The sequence below is a fragment of the Sminthopsis crassicaudata genome, chromosome 4 (assembly GCF_048593235.1).
Source record: "Sminthopsis crassicaudata isolate SCR6 chromosome 4, ASM4859323v1, whole genome shotgun sequence".
Lineage (NCBI taxonomy): Eukaryota > Metazoa > Chordata > Mammalia > Dasyuromorphia > Dasyuridae > Sminthopsis > Sminthopsis crassicaudata.
In genome coordinates, this window is record NC_133620.1 from 321,614,805 (window position 1) to 321,637,199 (window position 22,395).

General features: G+C 35.4%; 1 protein-coding gene across 5 annotated transcripts in view; it reads right to left on the reverse strand.

The window, feature by feature from the left end:
• CCDC57 (coiled-coil domain containing 57) overlaps nt 1-22,395 on the reverse strand; it is a 275,586-nt gene that overhangs the window by 184,771 nt on the left and 68,420 nt on the right. For all 5 annotated transcript variants that reach the window (XR_012481117.1, XM_074260497.1, XM_074260496.1 and 2 more), the window contains exons 4-6: nt 9,827-9,928; nt 8,717-8,874; nt 2,520-2,591 (exon numbers count right to left, since the gene is read on the reverse strand). Coding sequence is in view for 4 of the 5 variants with exons in the window: in XM_074260497.1 (XP_074116598.1) it covers nt 2,520-2,591; nt 8,717-8,874; nt 9,827-9,928 (332 nt within the window). In the remaining variant the exon portion in view is untranslated. The remainder of the gene's footprint in view (nt 1-2,519; nt 2,592-8,716; nt 8,875-9,826; nt 9,929-22,395) is intronic.

The window sequence follows — 22,395 nt, forward strand, 5'->3', positions numbered from 1 at the left end:
CAACAATCTTAGAAATGCAGATAATACCATACTGATGGCAAAAAGTAAAGAAAAATTAAGAAGCCTATTGATAAGGGTGAAAGAGAAGAGTGCAAAAGCTGATTTCAAGCATAATATCAAAAATATTAGTATCTTGATAACCAGTTCCATCACTTTTTGGCAGAGGGAGAAAAGGAAGCAGTGTCAGATTTTATATTTTTGGGCTCAGAGATCACTGTAGATGGTGACTATAGTCATGAAATTAAAAAATGCATAAGGAAAACTACATCTGCACATCTCACCTTGTCAACAAAAGTTCATATTAACAAAGCTATGATTTTTCCAGCTATAATGGACAGCTGTGAGAATTGGAAAGGAGAAAAGGAAAGCTGAGCAACACCACAGGTTTTTATTTGTTCATTTTCTGCTTCAAATCCATTAATTCTGTCTCCTGAGCTAATATATAAATTCCTCAAGAGCAAATACCATATTGTGTATGTCTCCTGCAATCTTCTTAGCAACTACAACAGAGCTGAACCCACAGTAAGTACTTAACAAATAACTGACTGGTTGAAAGATATGCCCTACAGCTTTCTGCTCTGCCACAGTCTGTGGTATAGTGGAAAGAATACTAAATTTGGAATTAATGGACTTGATAAAAGCACTGTACTTCTCTGATCTTCAGTTTCCCTGTCTGTAAAATGAGAATTTTGGTATCAAACACAAATGGATCAGATCTCTTTGACCACATGATTTAGAAAACCACAAATTAACATTATTTGTGTTGTATTATAATGAGAGTTAAGTGAAATGGATAGAATAATGACCCTAGAATCAGGAAGACCTGAGTTCAAATCTGGCTTCAGACACTCATTGTGTGACTTTGGGCAAGTCACTTAGCTCTATTTACTTTACTTTCCTCATGTATAAAATGAACTGGAGAAGGAAATAGCAAATCACTTCTGTATCTTTGCTGAGAAAACCCCAAAAGGCATCACAGAGTTAGACACAGTTGAAAATGAGTAAACAAATGTTATCTTGTATTTTAAATTTTTTGTTTACTATTTCCAAATTACACTTTAATCTTCTTACAAAGTGCTTCCCTCCTATCCTCAAGTTTGATTAGATGATTTTTAAGGTGTCTTCTAGCTTTAAATTTTATTATTCTATGAAAGTATGCCAATTCCTACATAGAGTTTTCCTCATCCCTTAGCTACTATGCCCACCTTTCCCCGCAACTAGAGTCCCCACTCTCCTTTTTGTCTTTTATCCTCATAGTGCTTGAGACATAAGTAGACATTTAAGAAAAATGCTTTTTGATGAAAAATTTCTTTTTTTAAGTTTTTTATTTTCTAAATATATACATAGATAGTTTTCTTCTACACATGTTTCAATGATTGTCATGTTGCACAAGAAAAATCAGAAAAGGAAAAAATCAGAAAGCAGACAAAAAGCAATCAAACAATAAAAAAGTTAAAATACTATGATTTAATTAATATTCAGGCTCCACAGTCTTCTTTCTGGATGCAGATGGCTCTCTCCATCACAAAACCATTGAGACTGGCCTGAATCACCTCATTGTTAAAAAGAGCCACACCCATCACAGTTGATCATCACGAAATGTTGTTGCCATGTATGTACAATGTTTTCTTGGTTCTACTTACTTCACTTAGCATCAGTTCATGCAAGTCTCTCCAGGCCTTTCTGAAACCTTGATGAAAAATTTCACTCTACATTAAATACAACTAGATCTACTCCCTTGTGGATACACGATAAACAAAAATAGAGACTAGAATCATAGAATCTTAGAGTTGAGACCTCATAGCAAAGAGAGAGAAAGTAAGGGATAGATCTCAAGAGTTCATGTAATCTAGACTCTACTTAAGTGTATGAATCCTTTCCACAACATACCTGATAAAAGTTCATCTAGTCTTGGTTTAAATACTTCCAGTGACAAAGAATTCAGTATCCCCCAACACAGCTTACTTCTTTGTGGGACAGATTTAAATGTCTAAAAGTCTTTATCATGCTAGGACAAAAATCAATTTCCCTATAACTTTTACTCATTAATCCTCTAGAACTATAAAGAAGAAGTTTAATTTCTTTTCCACATAACTGTTCTTAAAATAATCTGAAAACAATAAGTCTTCTTTATTCCTTGATTTCTTTACTCTACTATTTTCTCCATAGTCTTATTCTATAAAACCTTCCCTCTTCAGTGGTACTCATTTCCCTCCCATTCCAGGATCTCATCTTCCTTCTCTTTTCAAACCTTGACGTTTACATTAAGGTATAACTGACTGATAATATTTAATATGTTGTCATTCTATCAAAGAAGTTCTCGTTTCAAACATTAACCAAAATAAGGGAATATTTTTCAGTGATATGGGGAAAGGGAACTAAAGTCACACAAAATAATCTTTTTCTTGTTCCATTCATTTATAAAGTTAGTTCTTTCTATTTTCTCCTCCTTGCCAGTATCCTATTTGCCACTTTTCTTCTTGCCACTACAGTATTTCCAAGGAGCTAAAAATACTTACTTCCGCTTAAATATTTCTTCTTTTTTTCTGATTAGCTGTATAGACTGGAGTTTATCCTCTAAGTCTTTTATTCTAAAAGATCAAAATTGGAAAAGAAAACATATATGAAAGAACTAAGATAAAGACTGCTGAAATGAAATCAAAGAACACAGTATATACTTTCAAATCCATGGTCTCTGTCACTGTATTACTCTGCAAATGAATTAGGCAAGCTAGAACTGTAAGGTCAATGCTGAAATTAAAGGATGTTGTGAAAAGTAAAGGATGAGGAAAATAATGGTGTTGACTGAGAAAATGTTCAATGTTCAATCAAACCCTAATAGTGAGGGGAGTTGAGATCTCTTTAAGATTCCTCTCTGACTGACCAACGCCCATGGCTGACCTTGATTCACAAATCCTGGTCAAAAGCACCCTTTGAATATCCAGGCCCAGCCCCCACTATCAGCTTCCCCCAGCCCTCATCTGATCTGAGCTAACTGAAAAGCCGAGGTGAGCCAGAACTCTTTTGCAGGAGTCCTCCCCGCCAACACATGGTATCCTACTGACCATGTAAGGGTTCCTGCCCGCCCAGTGGCCACCTCTGGCCCTGGCGTCTAACTGAGCTTTACTTCCAAACTTCTACAATAAACCTTTTATTTATCAATCTAGGTTTTCGGGCTTGTAAATTCATTTATAGGGGACACTGCGCCTCATGGGATTATCTTATTATCTATGCCCCGAGAAATGGGGTTCCCCCTTTTCTTTCCCTCATTATTTGGTGGCCCTCACGGGGACCCCGAAAATTGTTACCCTGAAAACTAACAACCTTTTCAGATCTCTCAGAACCAATCTTTGTCCTTAGCAGTTTGAGCAACTTCTGGGAAGAATATCTGTGTTGCTACCCTCATCTCACTCTATCTCTAAAATACAGGACACCCAGACCAGGTTTGGGATATAAACAAAAGTCTCCCGTGGAGACTACTTGCATTTCCTTTTGTTTCACTCTGTCTCTAAAGGCCGCTTCTTCTAGAGACAAAAGACCTTCTTTTCCAAGGCATTTCTAATCCCTTTATATCCCCAGAAAGCCTGCCCTCAGGCTGGAGACACTCTGGAGAGTGTCTCTTCTTCACCTCTCCCCCCACCACGTGGCCATCCCTCTCGGGTCCCAGGCTGGCAGTCTCCTTGATCTCTTCTGGGGGAGAAATCTGTGTTTGAGCCCCTCTTGCACTCCACCATAGTGGTCAGCCACAAGGAGATAGTCAATGGATTGGGGTGTACTTGGAGATGTGTCTCTACCCAACCGAGTGAGCCTTCACCTTCGCCACCAGAGAAGTACTGGGTAAGATAACATCTCTCCCTTCCCCCATCCTCTCTCTTTTCCAACCTCCCCATGTGGCCTGGCAAGGTTCCATTTAAATGCTCCCATCCTGTCCCCTTCTTGGGGTACAGTGGGGAGATTTGGGGACTCTTTTCAAGATCTCTATAAATGCCCCTCCCATAGCTTCTACCTGGCTCTTAAAGGCTTCCAGCGCTCTCAGAGAACTAGCTTGTCCCATAAACGGGACTCAGTTTCCTGATTTAGTCATCCTGCATTAGAACATGCTCTCTAGGCTGGATATAGTATTTTCTAAACCTCAGGGCATACTTACCTGCTCTCTAAAGCCTAGACAGAGCATTTAAACTGCTCAAGCTTTTTTCTGTCTCAGTACATTCTCAATTGGCATTCTATGCCCCATATGCCAACAGTTAAAAGATGCCCTTTCTAGAGTTCTAGTCCTGGCCAGCCTATTACTTCAGAAAGGAGATCTTTGTAAATTTTGGCTGGGAAACAAAATTCCGAATCCAGGCAAATTAGTTTCTTTTATCTTTTCCTTATCCTGACTGCAGCGGGAGGAGAATTAAGAGATTGAAACTATTTTTAAAAAACACTCCTTAACTACTTTTAATTTGGCATCTCTCTAGAATCTTTCTCTGTTCTGGTGTGCGACAGTTCTCTTTTACTGCCTCAGTTTCCTTAAGCTGATCTCTTTCTTGCCTCTATTTCTGGAATTTCAGTCCAGGAAGCCAGGGATATAGAATAAGAATAGATTCTCCCTCAAGCTGCCTTTTAGAGAATGGCTAAATTAACACCTGAATTCTATGTAGAGTTCCAATCTCTCTCTACTTGCCCAACTTTCTTTTCAGGAGTCGCTTATCTCCAATTAGGGTATGACCTTTCTAAAAGCTCCAAACACCCCACACCCTAATCACTAAAAGATGGGTGGGGTAGGACTTAAACCACTATTCTCTGCATTAAGTGTTAGCTGCCTTCCCCTCCCCCTGCCTCTTCTAACAGAAGGGAAGGTTTTCTCCACACCCACCTTCTGCAGAGAAGGTTTTGAGATGGTCCTGCTTTCAAATTAAGACTTGTTAAAACTGAGGGACTTACTAAAACTGTTTGACTATTGTTCTGTATGAGAAAAACTTTAACTATTGCTGTATAAACCTGTTTAACTATTGCTGCATAAAACTGTTTACTATTGCTGTTTCAGGAAATTTACTAGTCTGTTATGTATAATCTGATAATTTCTGTAAACAGGGGAGAAAGGAAACTGAGATTTCAGATGGTCAGGAAATTGGGAAAAACTGTATTATCTCATTAAGTTCAAGCTGAATTGAAACTATTTTACTCTTTGCTTAAAATTTACTAGACTATGATTTGCTGAATTATGTTTTAACTTTGAAATCCCTTATTCAGTCTTTGAGATTATTCTTTAGAAACAACCAAAAATCAGACACCTGTCCAAGGACTGGCAGTCTCTCTGATCTGTTTCTCCCCTTCTGTTACCCCAGTTCCTTAATTATTATTTCAGCATTTCGACATCAGGACTTTAATGGTTTGGGGTGGCCTGTCTTGGTCTAATTGTATAATTTACTCAGAAATCTGTCCTCCCTAGAGAGAGAGAGAGAATGAAGCTCTCAAACTCCATTTTTTGTCTCTCTCTCGGAGCCCCTGACTTGGTGTGCCTTCTCGGGGCAGCAGGACTGCCTTGAGCACCGCTACTCGTAGACGCTGAGTTAAATGCACAAATGACCACAGACCTAAAGACCGTCCATCTCTGGCTGAGATGCCCCCCAACTGCAGAGATTCGAACAGGGAGGCTTGTGTGTCTCTCTGAATAAGGAGTGCTGTTCTATGCTAATAATTCTGGAGTTATCAGGGAGAAACTGGTCCTTGCTACAAGTCCTTGCATTTTCTAGTTTTAGTCTGGTTTGTTTATTATTTTCCTGACTCAGTTTCCCTAATTATCCTGCCTCAGTTTCCCTACCTCTTAGTTCTGCCAGAAAAAAAAAAAAAAACCCTGCCTCTTTATCAGAATATTTTATAAGATCTTATGTTTCAGAATAGCAGAATGTCTCTCCCATCCCAAGCTATGGGAATCTCTTATTGAGATGCTGTCTCCACTGATTATGTCATCTCTCTAGAGACCTACTCCAATATTGCTCTTGCCTCTATTTCAGTCTTCCTGATTTACTGTTCATGAGGTAAACCAAACCCCTCACACTCTATCAGCGAGGTGAAACAGCTCAATTTCCCGGGACTTAATTGACGCTGTCTGGAACTCTACGCTCAAGCTAAGCATTGCTCATTGAGACGTCATGGCACAGCTCTGGCAAAATAAAAGTTTTTGTCGTATCTCTCTCTGTCTCTTAGGGACGCTTAAAGGGAATGAAAGCTATAGAGTTGGGGTCTGGTTACTGCCTCTCAATAAACTCCACTGAACAGATTAATAATCTATCTCCACCCACCTTGACAGGACTTTCCTGCTGTTAAGACACACCCAGCAAAGCTAGCCCCTTTGAAGCCAAAAGATTGGGAAAGAGAAATATTCAAACTTAGCCTGAGTTTCTGTGAATGTCATCCATATTTCAGTAGGATTTATTTCTAAAAGTTCAACTGCTAACTTGTTGAATTCTCTTATGTGGAATTAGACATTCTGTATATGATTGTATTTGCATTGGGTATTTTAAAAACAAACTGATTTGTATGAATAATGTTCACTTATGAAACATCTACTTGGATATGAACTCATTGGGACAAATTCCTTACTGTTATCAATATAAGGTTATGATAAATATTTGTTTAGAATTTATGTTCTTGAATTTTTTCCTCATGTAACTGATTTTAACATCAGAGCAATAGTCAATAGAAATTGTTAATGCAATTCAATTATGTCATACCTTGCTGTTTCCAGTCTCATTATATATAATCATTGTATCCTAAATGCTTGGCCAAATAAGTATTTAGCCTGGTCATCTATCTACTACTGGACAACTAATAGAGATCTGTAAGACCAAAACTGATTTCTAACACCTGTTGGTTTCCCTTTATCTCGCTAACCTGAGACTCTCAGTTCTCTTTTTAGGGCAACTCCTGCCTCCAGACACTCAGAAGCAGAAGTGCCCTTTTAATGCAAATCTCTTCTAGACTTAAGCCTTAGAAGATCCCAGTCTCTGCCCTGAATTCGAGCAGGAGGAGCTGCCTTCTCACCACCACAGAACACAAGGGTTGACCTGGCCCCCCAGCATCCTGCTCCCTGGTAGGAATTTGAGGTCTGGCCCTATTTTCCTTTTATCTCAGGACAGCCCAAACACCTCAGGGGCCGGTAAACTGGGTAGGCTATGCTGATACTTTTCACCCCTCCCCCATAAAGAGTGGGAAAACTAGGAAGGAAAAGATTCAGGATCTTTGCTTATTGAATAACTAACTCTCTTCAAGAAAAACAGCACAGTTTTTCCAACATTTCCAAGAGCTTAAACTGCATTCTTATCTTGATCTGCAGTTCTGACATCTGGGGATATACCCATCCCTAGACCCTGACTTACAAAAGACCAGTGGTTCATTAAATTTACTAGATATCAACGCCTCTTGCCTCCCTTGACTTCTGAGTCCACACCCTTTAATCCCAATCCCAGGAGAAATTAGCTTTCCTGGAAATTAAGGGCTAGGCTACAAATAATTTTTTTCTCAGCATTTTCTCCTATTTCTCTTTAATAATTAGATGGGCCATCAGACAAGCAGCCCACAGAAGGGACCTGATGCATTTCTTGCTAAAGGCCCTATTCTCTTGAATGTCACCATCTCTATCCTGGATGACACCCCACTTTTAATCTGTTCCCAAGATCTGCTTTCTCTAGGCTTTACACTTTGGATTCTCAGCCGCCCTTCAGCCTGGAGAACATTGACTGGGGACAACTGACTGGTACACCCCCTTGATGCCCTGTTGCCATCTCCCACACCTCAGGCCTCACTTTCTGGCATGAAACCTCAAACCTCTACGACTCTTGTCAGCTCAAAGCAGTTAAAGAGGAGATAGACGCCCCTTTTCCCACATGCATCTGGAGGTGATGGTTTGTTCGAGGGGGGAACAAGACAAAGGGACCCCACTATGAAGATCTTTGGAGAAAATCTTCAACCTTGCCTTAAATGAAGGACACTGTCCCAAATTTTCTTTTTTTCTTAAATGAATTTAAGCCTCAACTGTTTAAAGGGGAAATGATGGGGGTTGAAGTCCCTTTAAGTTCCTCTCTGACTGACCAACGCCCATGGCTGACCTTGATTCACAAATCCTGGTCAAAAGCACCCTTTGAACATCCAGGCCCAGCCCCCACTATCAGCCCAGCTTCCCCCAGCCCTCATCTGATCTGAGCTAACTGAAAAGCCCACCAAGAACTTGGGGGTACCGCCCATCTTCTAGGTATAAAAGAGGCAAGCCGGAACTCCCTCTTTGCAGGAGCCCTCCCCTCCAATACATGGTATACTACCAACCATGTAAGGGTTCCTGCCCGCCCAGCGGCCACCTCTGGCCCTGGCATCTTTCTAACTGAGCTTTACTTCCAAATTTCTACAATAAATCTTTTATTTATCAATCTAGGTTTTTGGGCCTGTAAATTCATTTACAGGGGACACTGTGCCTCATGGGATTATCTTATTATCTATGCACCGAGAAATGGGGTTCCCCCTTTCCTTTCCCTCATTAATAGAACTACATATAGTTAAGCTCAATGGCAGCCTGGAAAGATCAGGGATGACTGTGGGTCATTCCTACTGGAGTAGGAAAGTCATGGATGACTATTGAGAATTAGTGGAAAAAATAAGCTAACCAACTAAAAATAAAAAATAAAGATGATAAAAACACATAAAATTTTTTCAAATAGCAAGGACCAATTTATAATACCGGGCATTTTTCATAGCTGTCAGATCCTTAATTTCCAAGTCTTTGCGCTTTACTTCTTTTTCCAGCTCCAAATTAGTTGTTTCTGCTACCAGTAGAGATTCTGCTGCTTTAATACCAGCCACTTTAAGAGCCTCAAGTTCTTTGGCCAATAGCTTTACCTTTTAGAGAAGAAAAAATTTCAGAACTAGAAAATGAGGAGGACAAAATGAAGGTGTGGGAAAGGAAAAGAGGCTCTATCAGGAATGGGTAAAAATAAAAGAAAAAAAAATCTGTAGTCTCTTAAGGCCAAGCTAAATAATGATAATCACTTTATTACACAACCAATACATTTGAAAGTTCTTATTACTAAACCTTAAATAAGACATAATATTAATTCTTCCAAAACTGAGTTTATAGTCTCATTAAAGTGCCTAAGTATAGTATACTAACTTCTAAAATTATGTCTTACTTATGTAATTTTAATGCTAATATTGAATCTCAGAAATCTCAGTCTTTCTTTTTTCTATTTGCCTTGTGTCTCTCTATCCAATTCTATCCAACTAATTCTATCCAATTAACTTAGTTTAGGCAGAGCATACCTAGCTTGGAAAGATTAGTAGCTGGGAATTCTAAGAATGCCCTAGTATTAATCATAATTTTCATACCAGAGTCTGTAATTACCACTGTACCCACAAACAAAACTTGACATTGTCTTGAAGTTCAGACAAGAAAAGTAAAGCCATTCTCAATTAAATCTTCAGAGAAATCACTTTTGGCGTGGGGAGAAGACCTCTTATGGAATATTATTGCATTCAAAAGGATAAGAATGATATAATTTATTCCCCAAGCATTTCCCCTTACATATGCCTATTGATTATCTTTTCAAACTTATGTTTCCCAGGGAGAAAAAAAAAAAAATCATAAGATGGCAGCCAAGTGCAGTGTTTTATGAATAGATAAAGTAGTGAAAAAATCTTAGAGAAAGATACAAACTTCATCACTTAGTTCTACAAATTTAACAGGGTAATGGGACAAGGAGAGCATTGTTGTCAGGATGGATAATTCAAATCTGAGAAGGTATGATTTTCATCACAAAGAAGATAAAACTCATTAATGTTATAATGATATTACCTTGAGCTCATGAGTCAAGACTACGTTACTCATATCATCAGCCTGAAGTCTAAATTCATGTTCTCTCTTTTTCAACTCAGATTCAAACTCTACTAGAAGTTCCTGCAGCAAAGAAAAAGAGTTATGTGCATTAACATTGTACTACAGAGGAAAAAATAGCAAAAAATACAAAAATTGAGATTTCATCAGCACAAGAAAAAGATCTGAAAGTAGAAAATAAATTTTTTCCATGAAGCCAGTATGATTATTACTAAAAGTATTTTGGGAAGAGAAGAGAAATAGGCACCATGCTATGCATATTTTACAAATATTATTTCCTTTGATCCTCATAACAACCCTGTAAGGGAGGTTTATTATCTACCACTTTATAATTGAGGAAACTAAAGCAAACAGAGATTAAGTAACTTGCCATCACACAGCTAGTTAAATGTCTAAAGCCAAGTTTGAACTTAGGTCTTTCTGCCTCCAGGCCCAGAAGTCTATCTACTGCATCATCAATAGTATTTTTAGGAGAAAGAAGTAAAAATGGATTATTTTGGCATTAACAAAATAAAAGACATTTACCATTCTAATCAGATTTACCATTCAAAGAAGATCCAAGATTACAATCTTATATTTTATAAGTAGACAAAAATGCAAACAAGTAAAATGAACTTCCTTTCACCTCAAATATACTTAATATAGATTATTCTAATACAGAAGTGAGGGTCTTACATAGGAACCATAATTTTAAAAATATAAAGAAACTTTTGAATTTGTAGGAAGTAGTGTCACATAGTGGAAAAAGTCCTGGATTTGAGATCAAAGATTTCACTGTTAAATCTTATTTTTACCACTTTTTATGTGACCTTGTTCAAGTTAGTCTCTCTGACTTGTTTCCTTATCTATAAAATAAGCTGGCCAAACTAGATGTTTTAAGCCCTGGAAGGAAAAACCTACATATCATGATTTAGGGTATTATGTCAAAGTTATACATAGCTATGGAGGAATTCAGAAGAAGGAATTATTCCCCACAGCAGTCTTTTCAACACTTTCTTTGTCTTTAGTTAGTTTTATGGGGCAGACAAGAACAAAAATGACAGAATCAGAATAAAGACAAAAGTCTTTTCCTTTTATGATTGGCCATGGGGACTGGGAGGAGGTGGAAGTGTGTATGCGAATGTATGTGTATGTATTTAAAAACAAAGAATTAAGAAATCTATAAAATATATATATACCACAGATGGGATGGGATGGAACAGTTAAATGGTGATACAGCACAAGCCTGAAGTCAGGAAGACCTGAGTTCAAATGTGAACTCAGACACTTAACACTTCCTAGCTGTGTGACCCAATTGCCCTGCCCCTCCCCTCCCCCACAAGAAGTCATCCTTCAGAAGTTTCTTTCAGAGTCATCAAGATAATAGATTAGGACAGATGGAGATGGTTCCGATGTGATGGGAGACCTTGGCTTTTTTCAGCTAAGGTCTCTAACAAGTTTCAGTTTAACTGAAGCCACACCCTTTCAATGATTAAGGCTCAGTAAGAAATGAGGTAGAGAATGGCCTCTTTTACCCTGGTAGGGAAAAAAATCAATCTAGGAGGGGAAGACCCTCAGAGTTTCTAGACAAAACAGAAGTGATTACCACTTACCTTTACTCTGAGTCAATCAGAACCAGACAATGACCAAGTGGTCCCAGAGAAATGACAATTTTGATTACTGAAACCTCCCAGAATATGATGGGGTTTACAGGCTAAATTTTTTCCTTTTTTTTTTTTCTTAAGGAACATGCCTTAAACCAGAATGATCCTAACTCTTATAGACTGACCAACAATAGGTCTTGAAACATTACTATGATGACAAGAAAAATAAAAACACATTCAGAAAATGAAAACAAAGTCAAAACTGCTACATATAAAACCACAAGGAAAAATATGAATTGGTCTTCAGGCATAGAAGAGCTCAAAAAAGGATTTTAAAAATCAAGCAAGAGAGGTAGAAAAAAAAATTGGGAGAGAAAATATGTTCATGTTGATAATAGATTTAGTTCACTAGATCAAAAGCATAGTAATTTTCAGTTTTACTCCTCAATGGATTTTTCCAAAGTTTCACAACAGCATGACTTCTAAATTATAGATCAATCCTCAGACACTAAAACTCTAAATAATCAAGGCAATACTTTTTGTTTTGTTTTATTTTGTGTTTTTTTTTTAACATTTCTGAAAGCCATCTTTCATACATGAATAAAAGTCATAATAAAATAAATATGAAATCATCATATAACTCAAATAAGTAATTCATGTAACAATTTAAAGAAGAAGAAAAGAAAATTGACAGAGGGCCATTGACTAACAGCTCATCCTACAAAGCTTGTACAGACTGATAAAGCATTATCTCTCTGTAGGGAAATAAAACAGCAAAAGATTTTGTTTTGCCAAAGGGGTGTCTTTCAGGTCAATATGGGGTTTATAGAGATATACATTGGCAAAAACATAGTCCCCTGAATAGGCTATAGCAGCAGTGCATAGAGCACCTGGCCTGGAATTGAGAAAGCTATAGTTTAAATCCAGCTTTAGAAATTTACTAGTTAGATCTTGGACAAGTCATTTAAACTCTTGCCTCAGTTTCCTCATCTATAAAATGGGAATAATAATAGTACCTATTTCCCAGCATGTTATGAGGATCAAATGAGATAATAATTGTAATGTAACTATGAAGTACAGTGCCTTGAACATAGTAAGCACTATATAAATGTTAGCTATTATTGTTGTTGTTGTTTCTAAAGAATAAATCACATTAATCATTTAAATAGTGTATAAACAATTTAATCACAATCCAATTACATTCAAAATATTATTTGTACTTATGAATTATATACACCAAGCTAGACTTAATGTCCTCAAAGTTGACAATTAGTACAAAAAAGCAAAAATCTGAATGAATTTAGCAACAAGTAAAGTTTTAATAGTTTGTAAAAGAAGTACCATCCTTTCATCCAGTGGGAAGGATCAGAAATCCTAGAGCCTCTGAATCTATAGCCTATAAATCTGAAACTTAAAAATCTAAACTAAACTTCCTATTTATCATAGTCAGAAAATCAGTAATAAGACTCTTCTATTCTCAGAGAAACTGCTTTCACAGATATTTAAAGTTTGAAATCAGTAAATACTAAGTTCTGATACATTAGGTTATATACATGCTTGCCAGCCTCTCTCTAGACAATTTTTAAAAGTACTTGATAGCTCTAGCATTTGTGAGAAACAAGATAAATCATTTCATATTATTCTGATTTCCTTGGTAAGGTATTCTAAAAAGAAGACTGATGTGGGTTCAAAAATATGGTACTTGATACAATAAAAATTATTGTGATAGATTTCTCAGTAATAGAAAAAATCAGTTAATAATAACTGATACTGATAAAGTTATAGAGTTCAAGTTCTCCAGGCTGAAAACATTTTGCAAAGCTATAAATCTGGGTATATTACTTAAAATTTCTAATTTAAAACTCCTTCTTGTGTCCCCTGTTCTTTTGTTCTAAATTCAAAAGGGGCTTTCATAAAATGTCAAGGTTTTAAAATCTAGCCCACTATTTGATACAGGAATTTTATTTTTCAAATATTAGCACTGGGGCTGAGCCAAGATGGTAGAGAGTTGACAGGTCTTTATCTGAGCTCTTCCTTGGAGTCCCTCAAATCAACCCCAAATCAAGTCTCTGAACTGGTTTTAGAGTGACAGAACCCACAAATATTTGAAGTGTAACAAATTCACAGCGGAAGATACTTTGCAAGAACTTCAGAAAAGTCTGTTTCAATAGGTTGAGGAGGGTGGCTGAGCGTAGGTGCAATGCAGGGACCTAGGATGGTGTGGCATCTGCCCACCAGGGAATCTACTGAGAAGCTCTTAGCTAAAATAGAGCAATGTTGGCTATTCTGTCCTGGTGGAAAGCCAGTAGACTATCTGTAAGACATGCAATGCAACCACAAAAGGCAAATAGTGAGTGCCTGAACACCAATAATTATGTGGGACTTGGCCACACCCACCCAGCATCAGAAGGAAGTCAGCAGCCCCAGCCCAGGACAGCATGAAACTTCTATTGCCTAGAGAGGAAGCTTGGGACAATCTTCCCTTTGAGCTAAGAGCAGACCTCAATCTTTTAAAAAATGAGTAGAAACTGACCACAGATAGCTTCTATGGAGAAAGAATAGATCTCAAACCCTGAGGATCCTAAAGACAAATCGTCTCCAAATCAAGACTCTAAGGGTGATATGAATTGGTCTTCATCTAATAAGGCTCTCTTGGAAGAATTCAAAAAGAATCTTAAAAGAGAGTTAAAGAAAAATGGGGAAAAGAAATGAAAACTTTGCAAGAGGGTTTAGAAAAGGAAACACAGAAATTATTTGAAAACTTAAAAATTGATTTTAGTGAAATGGAAAAATCATATAATTCCTTACAAAATAGATTTGATGGGGGCACCTAGTTGGCATAGTGGATAGAGTACCAGCCCTGAAGTCAGGAGGACCTGAGTTCAAATTTGTCCTCAGGCACTTAACACCTCCTGGCTATGTGACCCCGGGTAAGTCACTCAACCCTAATTGCCTCAGCAAAATAAACAAATAAATAAATCATTTTAAAAAATAGATGGAAAAAGCATATAACTCCTTACAAAATAGATTTGAAAAAAAAAAGAAACTAATTCACTAAAAAACAGAATTTGTGAAATGGAAGAAAAAATCAAATATTATACTGTCTGTCTCATTTATTTTAGGTTTTCATTTGGGACACAGAGCTAGATTGACTTGTTTACCTTATGCTTTCAAGAATAAGGTTGTTTACTTTACAATTTCAAAGTTATACCTTAGAAGCATTTTCATTCATAACATTCAAAATTCTAATTCTGATTACATATAAATCTAATACTGATGTATACAGACATAATTTTTTCAAGAAGAAAAACATATGGACATTTAATTTACAGACATTCCAAAAGTTTTAAAATTGTATAACTTTGATGAAGATGTGATGTAGTCAGCAAGTTACAGTCTAACAAATTCATTTTTAAAAACTGGAGTACAAATTTATAGCAATAAAAAACTATATCTAGATCTCACTGATCTCTAGATCTCAACCTCTCTAGGGTTGGTTGTAAGGAGTTTTAGGAAAGAAAAGAGAATTCTTAAGCATTTGAATCAGCCTATGACATTAGAATTCCTAATTTAACAATCTTTAATAAATATCAAGGATTTACTCAATTTTGTTTTGATTATGGTTTACAAATTCACTTTCAAAAGATCAAACTTTATACTAAATTACCTGTTATCTAAGGAAGGGGGGGAGAAAAAGGGAGAAAAAATTGGGAACAAATTTTTTCTTTTGCAAGGGTGAATGTTGAAAACTATCTTTGCATATATTTTGAAAATAAAGCCATTATTTAAAATAAAATAAAATTTAAAAAATTTTTTTAAAGATATGCCTAATTTTTTTGGGGGGGATTCATGAATAGGTTTTTTTTTAATCTTTCTAAAAATTATTAATTTATTTTTAGTATTCTTTTTTAATCTTGAGTACCAAATTCTCTCTTTTGAACTCCTGCCCCATTCACTGAATAAGCAAGCAATATATCAATTAAACATGTGACATCATGGAAAACAGCTTCATATTAGCCATATTCCAAAAACAAAGCAAGAAAAATAAAGTGGGAAAATTATATTTCAATTAACACTCAGAATTCATCAGTTCTCTCTTTGAAGGTAGATAGTATTTTTTCATCATGAATCCTTTGGAATTGTCTTGGTCCACTGTATTGATTAGAATAACCCAAGTCTTTTACAGTAGATCATCATTACAGCATTATTGTTATTATGCACAATGATATCCCAGTTTTTCTCACTTCACATAAGAATTCCCATATTTTTTGAAACTACTGCTACTTAGGGCAGCTAGGTGGCACAGTGGATAGAGCACCAGCCCTGAATTCAGGAGGACCCGAGTTCAAATCTGGTCTCAGACACTTAACACTTCCTAGCTGTGTGACCCTGGGCAAATCAACCCCAGCCTCAAAAAAAAAAAAAAAAAGAAAGAAAGAAAGAAAGAAACTACTGCTACTCATTATATATACCATAATAGTACTCCATATCACAATCATATGTCACAACCTGTTCAGTCATCCTCCAACTAATGAACATCAACCTTGATATTTCCAATTCTTTGTCACCTCAGAAAAAAAGACTATAAATATTTTTACTCATACAAATCTTTTTCCTTTTATTTTTTTTAAAGTTAAAAAGTTTCTATACAAATAAAAAAATTACTACATAATTGTATTTAGAACTGTTCATCTTTTCTTTGCTTCTTTATAGGTTTTAATAATGATCAGAAGTGAAATTTATTAGAAAAAATAGGGTGGTAATAATTGATCTCAGACAAAGTTAAAGTTTAAAAAGAATCAAAAGAGAGAAATCTACATTATATGTCAGTCATATCAACACTGTTTTAGACTATTCAAAATAACTAGATAGTATAAGGTTGGAATATTGTTGTAATATAGGAAATAATGAGTTGGTGGATTTAGAAGAATATGGAAAGACTAAGACCGAAGGATGATGTTATTCGCCTTCAGCAAAAGAGGACAAATTAGCATAGTACAATCTTACATAAATGAATCTGAATGTTTGTGTATGATTATAAATATCTGTGCACATGAAGGTGTACATGCATATACATATATGTATGTGTGCTGTATATAGGTATGCATATGTGTCTATATGCATGTATATGTACACACTGTATGTGTATACAAACAAATACACATTTATATATACATAAATATATCTGTGCTTAACTGTTACCTGTTTAGGGGAAGTCAGGGGAGAAAAGGGGGAAAAAATAAAATTAAAAGTTCAAAGCAGAGAACAAATTCAAACATATAAGGAAGCAAAGAAAAGATGAACAGTTCTAAATACAATGTATTCTATTATTATATAGTCTTTTTTTTTTTTTTTTTTTTTTTTGGTGCTGAGGCCATTGGTATTAAGTGACTTGCCCAGGGTCACACAGTTAGGAAGTGTGAAGTGTGTGAGGCCACATTTGAACTCAGGTCCTCCTGACATCACGGCTGGTACTCTATCCACTGCCCCACCCAGCTTTCTTGAAATGGAAATTTGTTGTAACATATTTTGAATTGTCTCTTATCTGCTGTGCACATGATAAAATTTTTTTCATTTTGTATTTGTTTTTAAAAAACATTTAAAAAAATAATGTGACTCAGTTCTATGTTCAGTATACATTTGAGAAATGAGGCCTTTAATCAGAGAAATGTATTATAACACATTTTTGATACTACTTTACAATCTATGCTATCTTTTAGCAAAATGTAGTTTCCTTGATTAAGATATCTTTTAAGTCTTTTTTTTTTTGCTTTTGTTTTGTCTACTGCTATGATTGCTCCCTTTCCCCCCCTTTTTTTTTTTTTTTTTTTTTTTTACATCAACTGAAGCATATTGGATTTGATTCTGGCTCTTTATTTTAACTCTGTATATATCTTTCTGTTTCAATGATATTTCTTGCAAATGACAAATGTTTAGATTCTTTCTGGCTTCTAATCCATTCTGCTATCTGCATTCCTCCTCAACAGTTTATTTTGCTTCAAACCACTACTTCCTTAAAATAGGTCTCCTTTTATTCCCTTATTCCCTTTTCCTTCTATTTCCCAATGCCGGTATATGTGTATACACAACTAAGCATGTATATATATTTTTCCCTCTCTGAACAAATTCCAATGAGAATAAGGTTCAAATATTGTTTTACACACACACCCATGCTACTTTCCCCTCCATTATAAAAACTCTTCTTGCATCTCTTTTATTGTTAGAAAAAAATCCCCCATTCTAACTTTCCAATACATCCCTCTTCATTTTTTTTGGTGATCACTCCAACATAACCAACTCACACTTATGCCTTATAACTTCTCTAATAACAATAAAGTTCCTAAGAGTTATATGTACCATTTTCCCATGGTAATGGGATACAAATACATTAACTTTATAGAGTCCCTTAAAATTTATGCTTTCATGTTCATCTTTTTATGCATCTCTTAAGTCTATTTGAATGCCAAATTTTCTATTCAGCTCCAGTCTTTTCATCAGTAATGCTTGACAGTTCTCTATTTTGTTAATTTCTTTTTCCACTTGAAGGATTACACTCTGCATTTTACTTCTTGTGATTCTTGGTTGTAATTCTAACTCCTCTGGCTTCTGGAGTATCATTTTCCAACCCCTCCACTCCTTGAATGTGGAAGCCACTAAGTCTCATGTGATCCTGATTATATCTCCATGATAACATGAATTGGCTTTTTTTTTGGATGTCTCAAGTATTTTGTCTTTCACCTGGGGACTCTGGAATTTGGCTACAATACTCCTTAGAGTTCTCATTTGGAGACTTCTTTCAGGGGATAATCAGTGGATTCTTTCAATTTCTATTTTACCCTGAGATGTCACTACACCTGTCAGATTGGCTAAGATGACAGGAACAAATAATGATGAATGTTGGAGGGGATGTGGGAAAACTGGGACACTGATGCATTGTTGGTGGAGTTGTGAAAGAATCCAACCATTCTGGAGAGCAATCTGGAATTATGCCCAAAAAGTTATCAAACTGTACATACCCTTTGATCCAGCATTGCTGCTATTGGGCTTATATCCCAAGGAACTACTAGAGAAGGGAAAGGGACCTGTATGTGCCAAAATGTTTGTGGCAGCCCTTTTCGTAGTGGCTAGAAACTGGAAAATGAATGGATGTCCATCAATTGGAGAATGGTTGGGTAAATTATGGTATATGAAGGTTATGGAATATTATTGTTCTGTAAGAAATGACCAGCAGGAGGAATACAGAGAGGCTTGGAGAGACTTACATCAGCTGATGCTGAGTGAAATGAGCAGAACTAGGAGATCATTATACACTTCAGCAATGACACTGTATGAGGATGTATTCTGATGGAAGTGGATATCTTCAACAGAGAGAAGATCTAATCCAATTCCAATTGATTAATGATGGACAGAATCAAGCTACACCCAGAGAAGGAACACTGAGAAATGGGTGTAAACTGTTTGCATTTTTTTGTTTTTCTTCCCAGGTTATTTTTACCTCCCGAATCCAATTCTTCCTTTGCAACAACATCAACAACATTCATATATCAAAAAAATTCGGTTCTGCACATATATATTGTATCTAGGATATACTATATAACATATTTAATATGTATGGGAATGCCTGCCATCTAGGAGAGGGGATGGAGGGAAGGAGGGGAAAATTCGGAACAGAAGGGAGTACAAGGGATAATGTTGTAAAAAATTACCTATGCATATGTACTGTCAAAAATGTTATAATTATAAAATTATTTAAAAATTTAAAAAAAATTTCTATTTTACCCTTTGGTTTTAGGATATCAGTGTAATTTTCCTTGATAATTTATTGAAAGATTATATCTAGGCGCCTTCTGTGATAATGGTTATTAGGTTCAGTAATTATCTCTCCTAGATCTATTTCCTGGATAAGTTGTTTTTCTTAATAAGATAGTTCACATTTTCTTTTTTTTTTTTTCCTCCCATTTTTTGACTTTGATTTTTGATGTTTCATAAGAGTTATTAACTTCCACCTGCCAAATTCTAATTCTTAGGGAATTATTTTCTTCAGTGAGATTTTGTAGCTCTTCTTCTATTTGGTCATTTTGTTTTTTTAAGGAGTTCTTTTCTTTGGTGAATTTTTTTTTTTTTTTTTTTTTTACTAGTAGGCCAATTTTGTTTTTTTCAAATGTTATTTTATTCAGTATTTTTTGTGCCTTTTTTTTTTTTTTTTTTTTTTTTTTTTTTACCAAACTCTTAATTCTCTTTTCATAACTTTCCTGCATCACTTTTATTTCTTTTCCCAATTTTTCCTCTGTGACTCTAAGCTATTACTTTTCCAGGAATTTTTGCTGGAGTTGGGTTCAATTAACATTTCTCTTTGAGGCTTTTTAAGGATAGCTGCTTTCAATCTTCTGAGTTTTTATCTTACTCTTCCTTGTCCACATAGTAGCTTTTTATGATCAAATTATTGTTGTTGTTTGCTCATTTTCCCAGCCTATTTCTTGACTTTGCACTTAATTTTAAAGTTGGGCTCTGCTCACCTGGAGTTCAGAAGGCACTGCTGCAAGCTTTAGGATTTTTTGTACTGCTATTTTCAAGGCTAGTTCTAGAAATCTGCTTCCAAGATAGTATGATCCTAGGGAAGGTATGGTCACTGCACTATGGTCTTTATCCAAAAAGGGCCCCTGGTTACCTGTGGCTGCATGCCCTCTCTCTCTCTTAGCCTTGAAACTAGTCTTGCTTCTTTTATCACCAGTGCTCTTCTCCACCCTGCATCTGAGACTTAGAAATGAGTATGGGCAACAGAGTTGCCAACTAGCACCAGCTATCTCCTGTACAAAGGTCCCCAATGAATCTTTCTTAACCACATGGCCATTGTTGCCACCATTTTACTTTACATGTGGAATTGGAACAGACCTCTACCCAAAGACCAAAGACTTCTCCTGCCAATCTCGAATTTTTTAGGGCAAGAAAAATGTTTCACTCCTTTTTTTTTTTGGTTTTACCACTTCAATATTTGAGGCATTATTTTAGAACTCTTTTAAAAGTAATGTTGGGAAAATTTACTTAGACTGATCCTAACCCTCCATCCTAACTCTATTCCCAGTTTTTTTTTTTTTTTTAATTTACAATGCAATGAATTTTAAAAGCATTTTTTCTTATTCCTTTTCATTCTAGTTACCCCTTTTAAAAAATCTGCTTGAAAAAAATCAAAATTTAAAAAAAATGTGAACAGCTAGACATTTTTAACAGTTTAGAAATTTCCTCACTGAAAAGTTCTGACTACATTAAAAAACAAATCCACCTTTTTCCTTTCTTCCTTTCTTTTTCTTTCTCTTCCTTCTTCTTTTTTTTTCTCTTCCTCCTTCCTTTTCTCCTTTCCTTCCTTCCTCCTTCTCTTCCTCCTTTCCTCTCTTCTTTCTTTCTTCCTTCCTTCCTTTCTTTTTTTCTTTCTTTTCCTCCTTTCTTCCCTTCCTCCTTTCCTCCCTTTCTTCCCTTTCTTCCTTCCTTCTTCCTTCCTTCCTTTAAAGGTTGTTTTTGCTTCTTATGGAACAGGTCTTACTTTAAAAAAAAAAAAATGCTGCCATTCATACACTACATGGTTTATAATTGAAACTAACCTTCCCAAAGATTTAATTGATCATGTTAAGTACATATAGCAATTTCAGAAATACTTCTCTTTAAATTTTGATTCTAAAAGACTCAGTTGGGTTCATAAACTACATTCAAATGAAATAAGAAATGTTAGTCATCTGTTATTAAAAGTTCAAGAAGAATTTGCTGAGTTATCAAGAAACATAGGTTTAAAACGAGTTTCTTTAAAAAAAAATTGTTAAGTAAATTTTATCTTAGGATTAGTACAAAATGTGAAACAATTTCTGAAATGTCCCTAAATATAATTCTGGCACTTTGTGCCATAGTACTATGCATTTATGCAAAGTAGTGTTCTCTGATTGATGATTATAAAAGCAAAATGTCAAACAACTCTGAAAAACAATGAAGATGCTTTACATTTGCAGAATCAGAAATTTTGACAAGATTTAATCTTTGAAGTAAAAACAAACATATCCATTTCAGTAGTATGCAAATTAAGTTAAATTTAATTTATTAATTAATTTAATTTAATTAATGATAAAATTATATATATATATATATCAAAAATAGTTTTAAAATAAATTTCTTTATGATTTATTATCAGTAAATGCTTGATTTATATATCTATATATATAGGATCATATAAAAATTTCCTAGGCAAAAAGATGTTACAAATGGAAAAAGTTTAAGAAGCTTTGCACTAGGAGAGAGATGATTCAAAAATGTTCTATCCACAATATAGTTCTTTAAAAACTTATCTGGTGTGTATAGTTGAATGAAGATGATTAAACAATTTATCCCAAAGCATTCCATTTTAAGAAATCAAAACAAAACCAAATGTTTTAGGGGATCTGTTTTTTTAAAAAAAAAAAAGTCAAGGGATTCCAGAGATCTCTGATGGGTTATGGAGCCTATGTGAAACTCAACTTCACAGAGAGATTTCTTACCTTTAATCCACTCCAGGGTTTAAAGATTTCCAAATAACACATTAAATATATTGTTGGGGAAAAAAATAACTCGAAGCTCATAATTTAGGGTACAAAAGAAGTTTTATTAAGCAGTATGACATTGGAGGAGTTTAGAAGAATTTCCCCAAACTGAGAATACAACCAGCTTCTTTGAGAAAAACTTGCTTTTGTCTTCAGTTAGTCTTTGACATAGAAAAAAGCAACTTGTTTCTCCCTAGGACAGAGCAAAAACAGTAGATAGTCTACCATTTTATCTACAGGTTGATCTGAGAAAGGAGCAGGAAAGGAGAAGTTCTATAATTTTTCAAATTTTGCCTTGAACCAGAGTCTAGTTCAAAGAGGAGATAGCCATATTAACAAATATAAAGGCATTTCTCTCTATGCTATCATATTCTAAAGGTCCTAACAT